General features: G+C 41.6%; 1 protein-coding gene across 1 annotated transcript in view; it reads left to right on the forward strand.

Moving 5' to 3' along the window:
* Positions 1–20,589, forward strand: part of LPA (lipoprotein, Lp(a)) — a 135,040-nt gene that overhangs the window by 58,349 nt on the left and 56,102 nt on the right. The window contains exons 15-23 of the mRNA XM_011975969.1: positions 436–617; positions 1,742–1,901; positions 5,836–6,017; positions 7,296–7,455; positions 11,373–11,554; positions 12,785–12,944; positions 15,854–16,011; positions 17,243–17,402; positions 20,318–20,499. Coding sequence (XP_011831359.1) covers positions 436–617; positions 1,742–1,901; positions 5,836–6,017; positions 7,296–7,455; positions 11,373–11,554; positions 12,785–12,944; positions 15,854–16,011; positions 17,243–17,402; positions 20,318–20,499 — 1,526 coding nt within the window. The remainder of the gene's footprint in view (positions 1–435; positions 618–1,741; positions 1,902–5,835; positions 6,018–7,295; positions 7,456–11,372; positions 11,555–12,784; positions 12,945–15,853; positions 16,012–17,242; positions 17,403–20,317; positions 20,500–20,589) is intronic.

Below are 20,589 nucleotides of genomic sequence, written 5' to 3' on the forward strand. Positions count from 1 at the left end.
TTAGAATATGAAGCCCTACCGAGAGAGATACGCAGAACTAGACAGATACAGATACTTTTGTATGTGAATAAACAATGGCACAATACAGACATCAAAATGCATACCAGTTATTCCAGAGAGATGGATTGGGCAGAAGGTAGAAGGAGAATAGTCTGATCATTTTTGGGCCACGTGTATGCATTATCTCCGTGTTTCTAAGAAGTGTTTGCTACTTTAGATTTTAAAAAAAGTCTTAATAATCTCTTAAGTATGAGAAGTGTGCAGAGAGGATTGGGGATTAAGAACCATTTGTGCTTGGGGCAATCATATGGTACTTTTAATGGGTATATTAGAAAGGCACTGGTAATGACCTTGTTGCAGCACAAAGGAGAGGGTGTGGGGTGCCCCTGCATATTGTCCCACCTCTTGTGACATGTATCATTTTGGAATTTCCAGTGGCTTGATCAGGAACTACTGCAGGAATCCAGATCCTGTGGCAGCCCCTTATTGTTATACGATGGATCCCAATGTCAGGTGGGAGTACTGCAACCTGACACAATGCTCAGACGCCGAGGGGACTGCCGTCGCACCTCCGACTGTCACCCCGGTTTCAAGCCTAGAGGCTCCTTCTGAGCAAGGTAAGGAGCCTGTGGCCAGACATCTACACGCTTAGATGCTGGGATGAAAAGCCATGGGAATTCTGATTGGTGCAGCAGCTTTAAATGGTCCATGGATGCTGGAGTTCTGCCATGTAGGAGGAAGCCTCCGTGCACTCTCTTGGGGAGACAGCTGAGTGATTTCTGGTACAGAGTTGGTGGGCTGTGTCTTTAGGATGGGCACAAAACCTCCAGGGTGTGCCCAGAAAGTTTTCCAGGGATTTCTTCAAGTAGGCAGCATTCGGTGCAATCTTCAGCATTGCGGATTCCAAGAAATATGACTCTGGAGTCTGTCACCTGTGAGAAACCCAGCAGGTCTGCCTTTATTCCATATCGCGCTGCGTCAATGGAGCAGTACATGAACTCCCAGTGCTCTAAGGCTTTGCAGCCCTAGGCTTTGAAGGGAATTATTTCTCCGTATTCTTAAACCTCTTTGTGATGGCACCTGTACCTGGGAGGGGTCTGGAGAGAAAGAGCAGTAGATTTCTCGTTTATTGCAATTCAGGATGCGGGGCACGAGAGGATTCCTTCTCTCCTCCAAAGGAATAAGCTTTTGGCCTGCACACATCCCTGAGAAACAAAGTGTCTTTGCCTTCAGTCAGATATAGAGGACCGTTTTCTGCCCCATGGCCCGGAAGCCAAAGGCCTTGGCTTTCATGATCAACGGACTCGGGAAACATGCAAGATTTCCTTGTCTGTCCCTGCCTCTGTCCCTGACAGCCCATTACCCTCTGCAGCCCGCATTGCCAAATGCAGTGCCTTTTGCTCGATCTTGCCCCATCTTCCTCATGAACATTCAATAGAGTTTCCCAGAAAGGTGCTTGCTCGTGAGCACACTTTCCAATGAGAAGCAGTCTGATCTGTTCTGTTTTTCTAAGGTTTCAGGTGAAATATTTCCAAGAACTTACTACGGTTCTAGAATGGTAGGAGTCTGTTGCTTTGGTGTTGTTTTGTTGGTTGGTTTTCTCACATCCCTCGGCCTACGGATAAGGAAAAGAGTACGGTCGTAATTCTCATAGACTCCTTCCTGGTTGTGTCATCAGTGGCTTCACATGTTTCTCTGTTCTCAGAGATACTCAGCTTGATTTCTTCTGTTTTGCTTTCAGCACCGACTGAGCAAAGGCCTGGGGTGCAGGAGTGCTACCATGGTAATGGACAGAGTTATCGAGGCACATTCTTCACCACTGTCACAGGGAGAACCTGTCAAGCTTGGTCATCTATGACACCGCACTCTCATAGTCGGACCCCAGAAAACTACCCAAATGGGTATGTCTTTGTTCTTTACCGTAAGTTATGAAGGACCAATGGAAATTTCTATTAGAAGTGTCATACTTCAAGCTTCGTGTTCTGGACTGAAATTTTGTCAGATGAATAGTGCTTAGGAAAATATCTCTGGAATATTGTCTTTGAACCCAGGGTCTAGGAGAAGACAACTGTTAATCTGGTCTCATTCTTCCTAGTTTAGAAGAGCAGAAAGTTTTCTGGAGACGAAGATATTACATTTAGAAATAGTCAAGATGCCATCCACGAAACTCTTAGAGTAACCTTCCACAACACCCACTAAGGTTCTATGCAGCCTTTTATCATGGGAATTCTGTTAAACACACCTGCAATTACTGGAGTGAAAGTTCTGTTGGGATTTTCTGTTTTGACTTACAAGGAAAGTATATATGTATATCTATGGAGAGATGAATCTATCTGTTTCTATATCTATGTCTTCCCCAACATGTAGAAACAGAGTCGGTTCTGACCACCAGTGATCTGAAGTGATACTGGTTGTTAGAAAGAGAATATAAATGGCAGGAAGGTAGATGAGGGTCAGCAAAGAGAGAGACGCTGGAAAATAAAAGTGGTGGATAGATTGACAGAAGCCCAGGTCTGACCAACCCATGGCCAGTCTTTTGGCCATAAGTGACTAGCAAAGACATGGACAAATGGTTTCTACATGTTGGAAAACAGATGGTAGTGCACCAAAAGAATAGGGAGAGGGGGAACAATGAAATCAACTCCATAAATGCAATGGCTTTCTTTCTGGAGGCTCTTGTTGCACTGAAGAGCAAGATGATGGAGCCCAGATGGACTGTAGCCATCTTCCTGAATGTAGGAGAGAGATTGGAATTTGGGCCTACTGTCATAGCTAGGATTTTATAGGCCTACTGATAATGAGAATGGATTTGTGGATGAAAGGAGCTCCAGGAGCACACATAGTAGTCTCCTCAAATCTTTGGCTAAACATGATGGTGCATGTACACAGAAAAAGGTTCCACAAGAAAGTTGAGAAAAGAATATATCCTGAGGAACAGCAACTGCAATTGAACAGTGAGCTCAATGAAGAGGACAGAGCTCTCATAGCATTCTGGGATATTAGAGTTCTGACCAGCTGGAGGAGAGACCTCACTGAACCTCTTGAGAATACAGTAGAGACTCCAGAAAAGTCATACTTTAGGAGTAGAATTAGTAAATTCCTAGAACAAAGGCAGCTCTAGACAAATGCTAGCAAAGCTGAAAAGCAAGTCTCCACGCTTTAAAATGGTTTCCAAGTCGATTAACTGCTGGGAGAGGAAAACTCAATCCTGTTAACAGGTAAACAACAAAGTCAAGTAGCTCAGCTATGTGGTGTTCACAGTGTGAGTCCTAAATTTAAAACTTGACTACACATAGAGAAGCTTTTAGTGTGAACCATGACCAGGAGAAAAATCAGCCAATAGAAATAGACCTAGAAATGACAGAAATGATTAGAATGGCAAAAAAGTTGACATATCAATACGATAACTGAGTTTTAGGATCAAAGAAAGCATGAATATGGAATGAAGCAGGTATCATATCAAGAGACAGTAACAGTATAGAAGAGCCAAATCAAATTAAAGAACTAGTATAAGAAGGTATGTCTTAAATGAAAAAATTATTGGATGAATTCCCAATTGAGTGAGATATTTCAGAAGTAAAAACTACCTGAAAAACAATTTTATACCACCTACAGAACCAGCTACACATACACACACGACACACACACACACACATACACACATACCCACACATGCACAGGCTTAGAAACATGCACACACACACATACACACATGTACCTCCACAAATACTGAAAATGAAATCAACTGATCCTAACAGGTGTGTGGGAAAATAAAAAAAGATTTCCTGCATGTGGGTAGGACGTCACAGAAGGAGAGGAAGGAGAGATTGCAACAGAAACAAATACTGGAAGCAAGGATAGCTAAAAACTTTTCAAATATGAAGAATATTTAAAAATCACAGATTCAAGAAGCTGAATGAATCAGATAGGGAGTTAAAAAAACTATAATGCACTTTTGTACATCACAGTTCAACGGTAGAAGGCAAAGATGTAATAACAAGAAACATCTCATGAGAAGCCAGAGGAAAAGGAGCGGTGTCTTGATAGAAGAACAGTGATACAAATTGCTAACGTGTTCTCATCAGAAACACTGGAACCCAGATAACAGGGAATGTCATTAAAATGATAAACTAGAAAAAGAAGAGATCAACCAAGAATGCTATATCCAGCAATAAAATGCCTTGAAGATCATCTGTGTTGGATGAATGCATATTGTGCGCTGCCCCAAATAAATAAACCAAAAACTAATAATTTGGAATCAGCAGGCTCGTGTAACAGGAGATGTTACCCGAAGAAAATTAGCTAGAAGAAGAATAGTACAAGAAGGGAGCTTTCTGTAGCCCATGTAATGAAGAACCCAGCAAATGGCAAATGTAGATGTAAATGCAAAATATTTTCTTGATCAAACTTCTGTATCTTTTTAAATGAGAGTTGACTCCTTGAAGCAAGATGATAGCAATATATTTAACTTTAGCAAATGTAGAGGTAAAAATTTGAACATACAGCATAAATCATTTAGGGAATAATTGGAAGTGTACCATTGTAAGTTTCTTACTTTATCCATGATGGTATGTAATATTAATGAAAGGTTGAATTTGTGGGCCCAAAGGGATATTGTAAATCCTAAAGCAACCACAAAATGTTGAATTCTGAAGGATATTGTATAATAAGAATTTTCCATGTATCCAAAAGAGGGAAGCCAAGGAAGAAAAAGAAGTCTTTCAAGTGTTCAAACTCTGAGCCCATCCTGTTGCTCATTGAACCAGCTTCCTGGAATGGAGGGTCTGGGATTAAGACTAGGTCACATATGGAGTCTCTAGAGAGACAGTGTTGGATCCTCATGACCCATAACACATTTCCCGTTTTCCCAGGCAACCACAGGTCACGAATGAGAGGATTCTGAGAGGTTGGAGCAATGTTCCTAGGAGGCATAAGGGGGAGTGAATGCTCTGAGATTTCCGCGACCCCAAGTCCTCCACAGCTGCCCGACCTCTTCAGACCTCATAGTCTACTCAGCTGTCTCCCTTTATGCCATGAGTCCCACTGTTCTTTCAACTCATGCCCTATTCCCTCAGTCCCGGAATTGCTGTGGCCAGCAGAGGATGGACTGAGAGCAGAAGAGGAAGTCCTGACCAGGAAGCCATCCTAGAGATACTGCATCCTTCCTGAAAGCTAGGTTTCCAGGGAAGCTTTGAGAAGTCTTGCAGAAACAAACCTACTTGACCCACCTGATACAGTATCGACAGACAGTAATACTTTTTTTGCAATGGTTTGACATGCTAAAGGTAGAGCCTTTTGGCTACATTTCGAGTACATATAGTGAGACCACTGGCCTGGGAAGGATATCATCCTGGATGCCATTTTTTCTCTGGAGAACTATATGTTAGTTCCAACTCACACATCACCATATGAAGTCCTACATAGAGAGATACAGAGAGATAGACAGATAGAGATACTTTTGTATGTGCATAACCAATTCCACAATACACATGTCAAAATCCATACCAGTTATTCCAGAGAGATGGATTGGGCAGAAGGCAGAAGGAGGATACTGTGATCCCTTTTTGGTCACATATATGTATTATCTCAGTGTTTCTAGTAAGTGTGTGCTACATTAGATTTTTTTTTTCTTTAAAAAAAGTGATAATCTATTAAGTTTGAGAAATGTGCAGAGAGGATTAGAGATTGAGAGCCATTTGTCCTTGAGGCAATTGTATGTTATCTCTATTGGGAATATTTCAAAGGCACCAGTTATGACCTTGTTGTAGCAAAATATATAGTGTTCCTGTGTATTGACCCATTTTTTTGTGATGTGTATTCTTTTGGAATTTCCAGTGGCTTGGCCAAGAACTACTGCCGAAATCCAGATCCTGTGGCAGCCCCTTGGTGTTATACAACGGATCCCAGTGTCAGGTGGGAGTACTGCAACCTGACACGATGCTCAGATGCAGAAGGGACTGCTGTCGTGCCTCCAAATATTATTCCGGTTCCAAGACTAGAGGCTTTTCTTGAACAAGGTAAGAAGCTGTGGCCAGACATTTATGTGCTTGGATGCTGGGATGAAAAACCATGGAAACTCCCACTGATGCACAAGCCTTCAGTGCTACACTGGTTCTCGTGTGTTGGTTCTGGGTCTGCCATGTGGGAGGAAGCCTTAGTGCACTCTCTAGGGGAGCCAGAGGTGTGATTTTTGGTGCAACCTGTGTGAACTGTGTGAACTGTGTCTTTAGGATGGGCGCAAACCATTCTGGGTGCTCGACTTCACTACTCCCCTCATTGTAAAAGGGACTATCTCAGTGTCCTAGACAAAATTCTTATTGTAATATGCTGTCAGATGTGTGTGTCTTTCCAAGCCAGTAAACTTTCCCAGGCATTTCTTCAAGTAGACAGTGTTCAGTGCAATCGTCAGCATTGTAGATTCTGAGAAACGTGGCTCTTGATCATGTTATCCTTGAGAAACCTAACAGGGTTGCATTAATTCCATATGTCCCTGGGTCTATGGAGCAGTACATGAGCTCCCAATACTCTATCTTTCAGGTCCTTTTCAGTCCGAGGCAGGTTGTACAGTTCTTAGCTTTGAAGGGAGTGATTTTTTAGTGTTCTTTTGCTTCTTTCTGATGGAACTTGTACCTGCAGGGAGTCTGAAGAAAAAGAGTAGTAGACTTTTGCTTTATTGCAATGCATTATGCTGGGCATTAGAGGATTCCCTATCTTATCCAAGGTGATAAGCTTTTGGCCTCCACTCATTCCTGAGAAGTGAAGTGTTGTTGCCTCCAGTTTTAGCTGCAGGACTGTTGTCTGTCCCATCACCAGGAGTTTAATGCTTTTCTTTTTTGAGCAATGATCCAGGGAGACATGCAAGGTTCTTGTATGTGTCCTTGTCTCCTCCCCAAAAAACCATTTTAATGCTTGCAGATTTGCTTTTCAGATTTGCCAATTGCATCACCCTTTCTTCTCTGCTGTTCCATATCCTTATGAACACTCTGTAGAGATCCCTAGAAATGATCTTGCATGTTAGTGGAGTTTCCAATGAGAAGCAATCTAATATTTGTTTTCCACTAAGTTTTACATGAAATATTTCTAAGAACTTACTACAGTTCCAGAATGGTAGGCGTCTCTTGCTTTCATGTTTGTTTGTTTGTTTGTGTGTTTTCTCATGTCAATTTGCCTATTAATAAAGAATAGAGAATGGCTGTAAATCTCAGAGACTCCTTTCTGGTTTATGTCATAAATGGCTTCGTGTATTTTTATCTTCTAGGAAATACTAAGCTTGATGTCTTCTGTTTTAATTTCAGAACCGACTGAGGAAACCCCCGGGGTACAGGAGTGCTACTACCATTATGGACAGAGTTATCGAGGCACATACTCCACCACTGTTACAGGAAGAACTTGCCAAGCTTGGTCATCTATGACACCACACCAGCATAGTCGGACCCCAAAAAACTATCCAAATGCGTAGGTCTTTGTTCTTTACCATAAGCGAAGGAAGGGCCAATGGAAGTTTCTGTTAGAAGAGTCATGCTTTGAGGTGACCGTTCAGTACTCAACTTGGCTCAGATGTAGAAGAACATTGCTTGTGAGCAAAAGTTCTTAGAGAAGACTTATTTATTTATTTATTTATTTATTTATTTTTGAGACAGAGTCTCGCTCTGTTGCCCAGGCTGGAGTGCAGTGGCACGATCTCAGTTCACTGTAAGCTCCGCCTCCCGGGTTCACACAGTTCTCCTGCCTCAGCCTCTCTAGCAGCTGGGACTACAGGTGCCTGCCACCACACCCGGCTAATTTTTTGTAGTTTTAGTAGAAGCAGGGTTTCACTGTTCTAGCCACGATGATCTCAGTCTCCTGATCTCGTGATCCACCCGCCTTGGCCTCCCAAAGTGCTGGGATTACAGGCGTGAGCCACCACACCCGGCCGAGAAGACATTATTTAAGCTGACTCTCCTTCCTCCTAGTTTTATGGAAGCAGGAGGATATATGGAGGTGAGGAGATCTTACTAATAAAACAGTCAGGATGACAAATGACTACAGAGTTAGAGTACCCTTCTACAACACTGGCTGAGGGTTAATGCAACCTTTCACCTTGGAATTCTATCATTCTAAGATCTAGTCCCTGAAGTGAATGTTGTGCTGGCCTTTTGCATCTTGGGTCACAGAGAATTGATATGTGCACATCTATGGAGTGGCAAATCTTTTTCTATCCACATCTTTTTCAATGGGTACAAACATGCTTGGTTCTGAGCACCAGTGATCTGAAGGGATAGGGCTGCCCAGAGGAGAAGAACAAAGGCAGGAAAGCAGATGAGAGTCAGCAAAGGGGCGATGCTGAAAAGTAAAAGGGGCAGGTAGATGGACAGAAGCTATGATCTGTCCACTCTATGGCCAGTCTTTCGGCCATAAGTGACTACCAAAGACATGGCAAAATGGTTTCCACATGTTGAACAGTAGATGCTAGAGGACCAAGAGTATTGCAAGAGGGAGAAAATGAGATCGACCCATCAATGCCTTGGCTTTCTTCAAGGAGACCCTTCCTGCACCAAAAAGCAAGGAGATGGAGCCCAAGCTAACTGTAGCCATGTTGCTGAATGGAGGAGAGTGATTGGACTTTGGGATTACTCGGGTAGTTAGGATTTTCTAGCTGTGCTAAGAGTAAGAATGGATTTGTGGAGGAAAGGAGCTCCAGGCATAGAAGTCTCCTCAAGTGTTAGACTAAACATAAAGCAACACTTCATAGGAGATTTTCCACAAGAAAATATGGCAAAAAACATCTATTGAGGAACAACAACTACAAGGGAACAGTGAGCTTAATAAAGGTGACAGAGCTCACATAGCATTCTGGAATATTGGAGTTTTGACCAGCCAGAGAGAAGAGACCTCATTGAAAACCTTGGGCATTCAGTAGAGACCTCAGAAAAGTCAGAATTTATGAGTAGAATTTGTATATTCTTAGAATAATGGTGGCTCCAGAAAAACCCTAGCAAAGCTGAAAAGCAAATCTCCAAGCATTAAAAAATGGTGTCCTAGTCAATTAACTGCCCTCTAGAAGAAAACTCATCCCTCTTTACAGGTGAACAACAAAGTTAGGTTGCTGAGCTATGCAATATCCACAGTGTGAGTCCTAAATTTATAACTTTACTACACATAAAAAAAGCATTTAGTGTGAACCATAACCAGGAAAATAATCAGTCAATAAAAGCAGACCCAGGAATGATAGAAATGATTTAAATGGCATGATAATTTGACATATTGGTGTGATAACTGCATTTCTGGATTTAAGAAAACATAAATATGAAACATAACAGATATCATATCAAGGAAAAGTAAAAGGATAAATGAGAAATCAAATTAAGGAACTATTAAAAGGTATATCTTAAATGAAAAATTCACTGGGTGGTCTCCCCATCAGGTGAGTTGTTTCCAGAGAAAGAATTAACTGAAAAATAATTCAATAGAATCTACAGAAATAGCTGCACACATACCCACACACACTGGCGCATGTGCACACACACACACACACACACACACACACAGAGGTGTGAATCTTAGAGCCACACCAGCATTGAAACATAGAGAAGTAAAAAGTGTTCATTGAGGAATACATAGCAATGCTCAATGTGTTTTACCCTAATAAGAGCTTTTGTGATATATGATTGAAAAACTGACACAACTAAAGAGAGAAATAGATAAGTCCACACTCCGAGTTAGAGATTTCCTTGATTCTCTCACTATGGTTATAAATCTTTCCCAAGCACAACAGGCTAGAACAAATATACAAAAAATTAGACATAATATCTTTGTTCTCAATAAAAACTTCGGCCTATTTAACACTATACCAAACTACAGAATACATGTTAAAGTGTGCATGGAGCATTCACTGAGGTATACTCTACACGTGGCCTTCCAGCAAGTCTCCGTAGATTTGAAAGAATTAAAGTCATAGAGAGTGTGTCCCTGGACACAACAGAATAGGGTGAGATAAGAATAATGAAAAGTTTGCTGTCTTCTCAAATATTTGGGAGTCATATGGTACATTTCAAAATACTCTTTGGGACAAAGAGGAAATCACTAAGGAATTTAGAAAAGTTTTGAACTGAGTAAGAATATAACACAGTCTATCCAAACTTAGAAGATGCAGTGAATGTCTTTAGGCTTTTACATAACTTTAGATGCTCTTAGGGAAAAACAGAAACATGTAAAAATCAAGATTTCAAACTGCAATTCTCCAAGTGTAGTCTAGAGAAAACTGAGGACCTTTGAGTACCTTCGGAAACAGTCCATGATGTTAAAAGACTTTGCTATGTCAAAAGTAAGATGCTATTGACCCTTTTTACTTTCATTTTCCAACAAAAGAAGAGTGGAGTTTTCTAGTGGTTACATAGTATGTAATGGCATCATGTCTCTGATGGCTAAGAAAATGGGCGGTTGTTGACTTTGTGTGTTAAAAAATTCTCAGTGTTGGTTTCTCATACAATATTCATCTTGTGTTTTGAAAAAGAAAAACTCTCTGGAATCCCCTATGAACAAAGACTTTGACAGGTGTTGATCTAAGACCACAGCTTAAATATCTAGACCAAAAAAAAAAAAAAAAAAAAGAGAAAGAAAAAAGCAAATAAGAGCCAAGGAAAGCTGATGGAGAGAAGTAGTCCAAACCAATGACATTCAGTGAACAAGAAAAGAGACCAACAAGGGAGTAAACCCATGAAACAGAAAGTTGATACTTTGAAAAGATCCATATGATTGACCACAGTCTGGCTAAACAAATGACAGACAAATGAGGGAGCACAACCATTACCATCTGGAGTAACAGGGGAGAGGCGCCACTGGTATAGCATCTTCCAGGTCTGAAAGCTGAAAAGAAGATTTTGAGAACCACTGTAGGTGAATAAATTCAGGAACGTTAATCATGTGGACCAATTCCTGAGGAAGATAACAAATCAGCAAACCAGATGCTGAATAGATTGTGTAGTCCTATAGAGACATACAGAGAGGCTGACAGAGAAATATTTGTACGTGCATAAAACAATCTACAAGACACACTTCAAAATCAATCTCAGTTAATCTGGAGGAATGTATTTCATAGAAGGTGGAAGGAGGGTATTCTGATCCTCTCTTGTACACATTGATGTTTACTCTCAGTTTTCTTATGGAGCATAGATGACTTTGGATGTGTTACAATACGAATGATAATTTGTCTTTGAGATTCACAGTTCACAGTTGTTTAGAAGTTGAGGACCGTTTGTGCATATTATGGGACCTTTAGTGAAAATATTTCAAAGTTGCTTTTTTACACTTTGTTATAGCAAAACTTAGAGAGTACTGGATGCCTCTGTATCTTCTCCCATCTCTGATGACCTGTATTGTTTTGTAATTTGCAGTGGCCTGACCAGGAACTACTGCAGGAATCCAGATGCTGAGATTCGCCCTTGGTGTTATACCATGGATCCCAGTGTCAGGTGGGAGTACTGCAACCTGACACAATGTCTGGTGACAGAATCAAGTGTCCTTGAAACTCTCACAGTGGTCCCAGATCCAAGCACACAGGCTTCTTCTGAAGAAGGTAGGAAGTCTGTGGCCAGACAACCACACCCTAGGGCGTTGGGATGAAAAGAATTGCAAAATCTTAGTGATATAGAAGCCTTCTATGCTCACACAATTCCAAGTAGAATGTGGACTCAGGGTCAGCCACTGGGAAGGAACACTCAGCGCCTTCTCTGGGAGAACCAGAGCTGTGATGTTTAATATCCTGTGAGAGGGTGGTGTCTTTAGGAAGGGTGCAGGCCCTCTAGGGCACCAGACTTACCACTCCCCTGGTTATTCATCAGATCATTTTAGTGTCCTAGCCAAAAGGATATTCTAACATTTTGCCAAATTTGTGAAGATTTACCAAGCTCATGATAAACCTTTCCTGATATTTCTTCAAGTAGGCAGTGTTCATTGCATCTTTGGCTTTGCAGTTTCAGAGGAATGTGGTTTTTGAGTCTGTCATCCTTGAGGAACCTAATAAGACTTTTCTTAGTTCCATATACTTCTAGGTCCAGGTAGAAGTACATAGCCAACAAATGCTCCATCGTTCTGGCCTACCTCCATCTTAGGCAGGTCCTACACAACTAGGCTTTGATGGAAGGGATCGCTCAGTGTTCTTGCCCCTCCTTCTCATGGAACATATATCTGTGTTGGTCTTTGAGAAGAAGAGTAGCGGATGTCTACTTTGTTGCAATGCAGAATCCTGGGCCAAAGATACCCCCTCCCTCCAAGTGAATAAAATTTTGGCCAGTACCCCTCTCTGAGAGACAATGTTTCTTCGCCTACAAGTCCTAGATGCAGGACCGCTTCCTGCCCCATCTTCAAGAAGCTGAAGGCTTTGGCTCTGGAGCATTAGCAGTCTAGGGAAATATGTGACGGTTTCATATTTGCCCCCACTGACAGTCAATCACCACCTACAGCCTGCACAGCCTGATGCATAGCAGTCTGGTCTCCTGCCTTATTCTCGGAACACCCAGACGATGTCTATGCTAAAGAGTAGGCATATGAGTGCAGTTTTGACTGATAGGCACTCTGATCTTTCCTTTGGTGCCCATGTTTTAAAGGAAATCTTTCTAAGAGCTCATTAAAGTTCTACAATGCTATGAATCTTTGGGTTTTATTGGTATGTCCATCTACCTGCTAGTACAGAACAGAGCATAGTAGTCTTTCTCAGAGACAATGGTCCTGTGTCAGTCACAGATTTCTTCTCTTGCTTCTGTGTTCTAGAAATTACTCAGCTTGATTTCTCCTCTTTGAATTTCAGCACCAACGGAGCAAAGTCCCGAGGTCCAGGACTGCTACCATGGTGATGGACAGAGTTATCGAGGCTCATTCTCCACCACTGTCACAGGAAGAACATGTCAGTCTTGGTCCTCTATGACACCACACTGGCATCAGAGGACAACAGAATATTATCCAAATGGGTACGTCCTTGAGTTTTCTTCAAAGAGAGATAGCAGCCCCCTTACATTTCTCTTGGAAGGGCCATGCTTCCAACTAACTTCTTAAGACAAATTTATCTCAGATCTGGAATATTGGGTAGAATGTCTCAGGCTTCTTTCTTCAGGCACAGTGTCTGAAAGGAGAGAAAGGTCAGGCTAGCTCTCTTTTCTCATAGTTGACTGAGGCAGGAAGATATTTGAAGGTGGTGAAGTCTCATGAATAGAAAGCTCAGGAGAACATATGGTCACGTGCTTAGAAACAGCACCATTCCACAATGCCCACTAAAGATCAATTCTATAGTTTAACCAGGGATTTCTGTCATTCTAATCTCCAAGCCCTGAAGTGAAGGTTATGTTAGCCATGTTCATCTTGGGCAACAAGTAAAGGATATCTATGTCAACATCCAGATCTTCCTATCACTTTCTCTTCTAACCTGTACAAACACACTGGGTTCTGAGAACAAGGTATCTGAAGAGCTATGTGTTGCCAGCACATGAGGAGCAAATGTAGGAAGGCAGCTAAGAGTCAGGAAGTATAAAGATTCTGAAGAGTTACACATGCAGGAAGATGGACAGAAACCTAGTTCTGACCATGTCAACATTTCTGCCATGAAGGATTAACAAATACATGGGAAAAGTGTTTTCATAGGTTGGACAACAGACATGATAGGCCTGAGAGAATTGAGAAAGGGAATCAAAGGAGATCAACCATACCATGTCCCTGGTATCCTTCCTGGAGACCCTTGAAGGGCAAGTAGATGGAGCCCAGCTGACCACAGCAGTCTTGCTTAATTGAGGGGAGAGACTGGAGTTTGTGATGCCTCAGGCATCTGACACATTCTAGGCTGGCTAAGAATGAGAAGGGATTTGTGGAGGAAAGGAGTTCCAAGAATACGCACAGAAGTCTTCTCAAGGCTTTGACTAAATACAAAGCTGTGTATGCACAGGGAGAGTTTTCACAAAGACAGAACAATAAAGAAAAGCTAATAGGGGAAGAAAAACTGCAAGGGAACAGTGAGCTCAATGGAGATGCCAGAGCTCACATAGCACTGGAAGATATTTGAGTTCTGACCACTCAGAGGAGAGACACCTCAATGAACATCTTGGGCATTCAGTAGAAGTCAAATAAAGCCATATTTTGGGAGTAAGATCTTCAGATTCCTAGAAACAAGGTGACTCCAGAAACACTCCAGCAACTCTTCTTCCAAGCCAGTCTGAAAGGATCCAAATTATTTCTAAGTAAATTAACCACTTTCCAGAAGAAAGTAAACTCAACCCTCCTTAGAGGTAATACAACAACCCTATTGTATTAGGAACGAATACAAGTTGCTCAGTTATATGACATCCCCAGTGTGCAACATCCATTTAAAAATTTACTAGACACAAAAGAAGTTTTCACTGTGATCCATAACTGGGAGAAAAATCACTCAACACAAATAGACCCAGAAATATTAGGAAATATGGCATTGGCAAGAATATTTAAAATATACTTCTGAGAACTGTATTTCAGGAGAATGTCAGCAAAAGCTGACCATGAGAGAAACAAATGCATAATATCAGAAAAAAAAAGAATTGAAGAGCCAAATGGAAGTTTAAAAACTGAGAAAAGGTATACTGTAATTAGGAATTCACTGGATGGCCTTATCATCACTTTAGACATTGTGGTAGGAAAAGTGAACGATAAAATTATTCAAGTAAAGCTAGACAAACCACAAGACAGACACAAATACACATACACACAATGACTGAACCAATTAATCAACGGAGCCTGAAGGACATCTACGAAAACATCCACACATTTAATGTATTTGTTAGACTAGTCACAGAAGGAGAGGAAAAAGATGTTGTGACAGAAATTATACTTGAATCCGTGATGGCTGACAAATTTCCAAACATACAGAAAACGAGAAACTCACAGAGTCATGAAGCTCAATGACTCAGGTATAGATTTTTAAAGAGCAAAACTCTGATTTACTGGGGTACATCATAGTTAAATTGTCTGACTTCAAAGCTAAGAAGAAAAAAAAAGGGGGTTCCTGTGAACAAACATATTGACAGTTGATCTAAGACCACAACTTAAATATCTAGGCAAGGAAAAGCAAATAAGACCCAAGGAAAGAGGATGGAAGGAAATAATCCAAACCAATGACATTCAGTGAACAAGAAAAGAGACCAACAAGGGAGTAAATCCATGAAACAGAAAGTTGGTTCTTTGAAAAGAAGCTATGATTGACCACAGTCTGGCTAAACAGACGACAGACCAAAGAGGGAGCACAACCATCACCATCAGGAGTAACAGGGGAGAGGAGCCATTGCTATACCATACTCCAGGTCTGAAAGCTGACAAGAAGATATTGAGAAAAACTATATGAGAATAAATTCATGAATGTAGATCATGTGGATGAATTCCTTAGGTAAACAGCAAATCAGCAAACCAGACACTGAATAGATTGTGTACTCCTACAGAAAGACATTCACATAGCCAGACAGAGAAATATTTGTATGTGCATACAACAATCTACAAGGCACACTTCAAAATCTCTCAGCTAATCCAAAGGAATGTGTTTTGCAGAAGGTGGAAGGAGGGTATTCTGATCCTTTCTTGTACACACTGATGCACATTGATCAATGGGTACGTCTTTGAGTACGTCTCTCGGTTTTCTAATGGAGTATAGATGACTTTGGATGTGTTACAATAAGAATAATGATCTGTCTTTGAAATGTTCACAGTTGTTTAGAAGTTGAGGACCATTTGTGATTGTTATGGGACCTTTAGGAAGAATATTTCAGAGTTGCTCTTTAACACTTTGTTGCAACAAAATGTAAAGGGTGCCTGGTGCCCTTGTATCTTCCCCCATCTCTGGTGACCTGTATTGTTTTATAATTTGCAGTGGCCTGACCAGGAACTACTGCAGGAATCCAGATGCTGAGATTCGCCCTTGGTGTTATACCATGGATCCCAGTGTCAGGTGGGAGTACTGCAACCTGACACAATGTCCAGTGACAGAATCAAGTGTCCTCGCAACGTCCATGGCTGTTTCTGAACAAGGTAAGAAGTCTCTGGTCAGACAACCATACCCTTGGACATTGGGATGAAAAGAGTTGCAAAATCTTAGTGATACAGAAGCCTTCCATGCTGCACGAGAATTCGAATGTGGACTCAGGGTCAGCCAATGGGAAGGAAGCCTCAGTGCCTTCTCTGGGGGAACCAGAGCTGTGATTTTTGGCACCCCATGACAGGGTGGTGTCTTTAGGAAGTGTGCAGACCTTCTAGGGCACTGAACTTACCACTACCCTGGTTATTCAACAGATCATTTCAGTGTCCTAGTGAAAATGGATATGCTAACATCCTGCGAAATTTGTGATGATTTACCAAGCTCATCGTGAGCCTTTTCTGGTATTTCTTCAAGTAGGCAGTATTTATTGCAAACTTCAGCTTTGCAGTTTCAGAGGAATATGGTTTTTGAGTCTGTCAACCTTGAGAAACCTAATATGAATATACTTAGTTCCATATCCTCCTGGGTCTAGGTAGCAGCACATAGCCAGCAAATGCTCCATCTCCCTGTCTACCTTCATCTTAGGCAAGTGCTGCACATCTAGGCTTTGATGGAAGGGATCTCTTAGTGTTCTTGCCCCTCCTTCTCATGGAACACGTATCTGTGTTGCTTTTTGTGAAGAAGAGTAGTGGATGTCTACTTTGTTGCAATGCAGGATCCTGGGCCCAAGATTTCCTGCCTTCCCTCCAGGGGAATAAAATTTTGGCCAGTACCCCTCTCTGAGAGACAATGTGTCTTTGCCTGCATGTCCTAGATGCAGGACTGCTTCCTGCCCCATCTTCCAGCAGCTGAAGGCTTTGGCTTTGGAGGATCAGTGGTCTGGGGAAATGTGTGACAGTTTCATGTCTACCTCCACTGATGATCACCACCTACAGCCTGCACAGCTGGATGCATGGCACTCTGGTCTCCTGCCTTGTTCTCAGGAATACCCCAAACAGATCTTTGCCAAAGAACATGCACATGAGTACAATTTTGACTGATAGGCACTCTGATCTGTCCTTTGGTGCCCAGGTTTTAAAGAAAATCTTTCTAAAAACTCATTGAAGTTCCAGAATGCTATGGATCTTTGAGTTTTGTTATTGGCACGTCCATCCACCTCCTAATATAGAACAGAGCATGGTCGTCATTTTCAGAGATGACTGTCCTGTTTCTGTCATAGATTTTTTTCTCATGCTTCTGTGTCCTGGAAATTACTCAACTTGAATTGTTCTCTTTGAATTTCAGCACCAATGGAGCAAAGCCCCGGGGTCCAGGACTGCTACCATGGTGATGGACAGAGTTATCGAGGTTCATTCTCCACCACTGTCACAGGAAGGACATGTCAGTCTTGGTCCTCTATGACACCACACTGGCATCAGAGGACCATAGAATACTACCCAAATGGGTACGTCTTTGAGTTTTCTCCCAAGAGAAACAGCCGCCCACTTAAATTTCTCCTGGAAGAGACATACTTCCAGCTAACATCTTATGACCAAATTTCTCTCAGACCCAGAATGTTGGACAGAATGTCTCAGGCTTCTTGCTTTGGGCACAGGGTCTGAGAGGAGAGAAATGTCAGGCCAGCTGTTTTTTCTCATAGTTGACAGAAGCAGGAGGATACTTGGAGGTGGTGAGGTCTCATGAATAGAAAGCTCAGAAGAGCATATGACCATGTGCTTAGAAATAGCACCATTCTACAATGCCCACTAAAGACCAGTGCAATAGTTCAACCAGGGAATTCTGTCATTCTAATCTCCAAGCCCTGGAGTGGAGGTTGTGTTTGCCATGTTTGTCTTGGGTAACAAGTGAAGGATATCTATATTGACATTGAGATCTTCCAATCACTTTCTCCTCTAACCTGTACAAACACACTGGGTTGTGAGAACAAGGTGTCTGAAAATCTATGTGTTGCCAGCACATGAGGAGCAAAAGTAGGATGGCAGCTAGGAGTCAGGAAGTGTAGAGATGCTGAAGAGTTACACATTCAGGAAGATGGACAGAAACCCAGGTCTGGCTATGCCAGCCTTTCCTCCATGAAGGACTATCAAATACATGAGAAAACTGTTTTCACAGGTTGGACAACAGATATGGTAGGCTTGAGAGAACTAAGAAAGGGAATCAAAGGAGATCAACCCCATCATTCACTTGTCTTCCTTCCTTTACACAGTGTTGGATTGCAGGACAAGTGGATGGAGCCCAGCTGACCACAGTAGTCTTGCTTAACTGAGGAGAGAGACTGGAGTCTGCGATGCCTCAGGCAGCTGATATGTTCTAGGCTGGCTAAGAATGAGAAGGGGTTTGTGGTGGAAAGGGGCTCCGGGAATACACACAGAAGTCTCCTCAAGTCTTTGGTTAAACACAAAGCTGAGTATGCACAGGGAGAGTTTCCACAAAGAAAGAACAATAAAGAAAAGCTACTTGGGAAAGAACAGCTGCAGGGGAGCAGTGAGCTCAATGGAGATGACAGAGCTCACATAGCACTGGGGGATGTTTGAATTCTGACCACTCAGAGGAGAAACACCTCACTACATTTTGGGCTTTCAGTAGAGACCAAAGAAAGCTGTACTTTGGGATTGGGATCATCTTATTCCTAGAGTCAAGTGACTCCAGAAACACTCCAGCAACCCTTCTTCCAAGCCAGTCTAAAAGGATCCAAATGATCTCCAAGTAAATTAACTGCATTCCACAAGACAAAAACTCAACCCCTGCTTAGAGGCAAGGGACAAATACAAGTTGCTCAGTTATATGGCATTCCCATTGCATGACTTCTATTTAAAAATTTAATAGAAACACAAGAAGCTTTCACTGTGATACATAACTGGGAGAAAAATCACTCACCACAAACAAGCCCAGAAATGATAGAATTGATGACATTGGTGAGAACACGTAAAATGCACCTCTGAGAACTGTGTTTCAGGAAAATGTCAGCAAAAGCTGACTATGACAGAAACAAAAGCAGAATAGCAGGAGAAAAGAAAAGAATTGAAAAGCCAAATGAAAATTAAAGAACTGAGAAAAGGTACACGTCTAATGAAGAACTCACTGGATGACCTTATCGTCACTTTAGATATTACGGTAGGAAAGGTGACCTAGAAAATAATTCAATAGGAGCTACACAGACCACAGGACAGACAGGCAGACCAACAGACAGGCACACAAACACACACACACACGCACACACACACACACAAAGACTGAACCCATTAATCAACAGAGCCTCAAGGGCATCTAGGAAAAATCCACACATTTAATATATGTTTTAGGCAAGTCACAGAAGGAGAAGAAAAATATATTGTGACAGAAATTATACTTGAAGTGATGATAGCTCACAACATGCCAAATATCCAGAAAACAAGAAACTCATAGTCAAGAAGCTAAATGACTCAGGTATAGAATTTTAAAGAGCAAAACTCTATGATTTACTGGGATACATCATAGTTAAATTGCCGCAATTCAAAGCTAAGAAGAAAAAAGCGGGGTTCCTATGAACAAAAGCTTTGACAGCTGTTGATCTAAGACCACAGCTTAATAAGACCCAGCTTGCATATCTAGGCAAGGAAAAGCAAATAAGACACAAGGAAAGTGGATGGAAGGAAATAGTCCAAACCAATGACATTCAGTGGACAAGAAAATAGACCAACAAAGGAGTAAATCCATGAAACAGAAAGTTAGGTTCTTTGAAAAGATCCATATGATTGACCAAAGTTTGGCTAAACAGATGACAGACCAAGGAGGGAACATATCCATCACCATCAGGAGTAACAGGAGAGAGGCACCATTGCTTAGCATCCTCTAGGTCCGAAAGCTGAGAAGTAGATATTGAGATCAACTGTATGTAAATAAATTCATGAATGTAAATCATGTGGATGGATTCCTTAGGTAAACAACAAATCAGCAAATCAAACACTGAATAGATCATGCAGTTTTCTAGAGAGATATACAGAGAGCCTGACAGAGAAACGTTTGTATGTGCATAAAACAATCTACAAGACACACTTCAAAATCCCTCTCAGTTAATCCAGAGGAATGTATTTGGCAGAAGGTGGAAGGAGTGTACTCTGATCCTTTCTTGTACACATTGATATTTTCTCTCAGTTTTCTTATAAAGCATAGATTACTTTGAATGTGTTACAATAAGAAAAATAATCTGTCTTTGAAATGTTCACAGTTGTTTAGAAGTTGAGGACCATTTGTTTTGGGACTTTTAGTGAGAATATTTCAAATTCGCTTAACACTTTGTTACAACAAAACATAAAGGGTGCCAGGTAGTGTTGTTTCTTCTCTAATCTCTGGTGACCTGTATTGTTTTGGAATTTGCAGTGGCCTGACCAAGAACTACTGCAGGAATCCAGATGCTGAGATTCGCCCTTGGTGTTATACCATGGATCCCAGAGTCAGATGGGAGTACTGCAACCTGACACAATGTGTGGTAATGGAATCAAGTGTCCTTGCAACTCCCATGGTGATCCCAGTTCCAAGCAGAGAGGTTCCTTCTGAAGAAGGTAAGAAGTCTGCGGTCAGACAACCATACCTTCGGACATTGGGATAAAAAGAGTTGCAAAATCTTTGTGATGCAGAAGCCTTCCATGCTG

The sequence above is a fragment of the Mandrillus leucophaeus genome, unplaced genomic scaffold (genome assembly GCF_000951045.1).
Source record: "Mandrillus leucophaeus isolate KB7577 unplaced genomic scaffold, Mleu.le_1.0 Scaffold160, whole genome shotgun sequence".
Taxonomy (NCBI): domain Eukaryota; kingdom Metazoa; phylum Chordata; class Mammalia; order Primates; family Cercopithecidae; genus Mandrillus; species Mandrillus leucophaeus.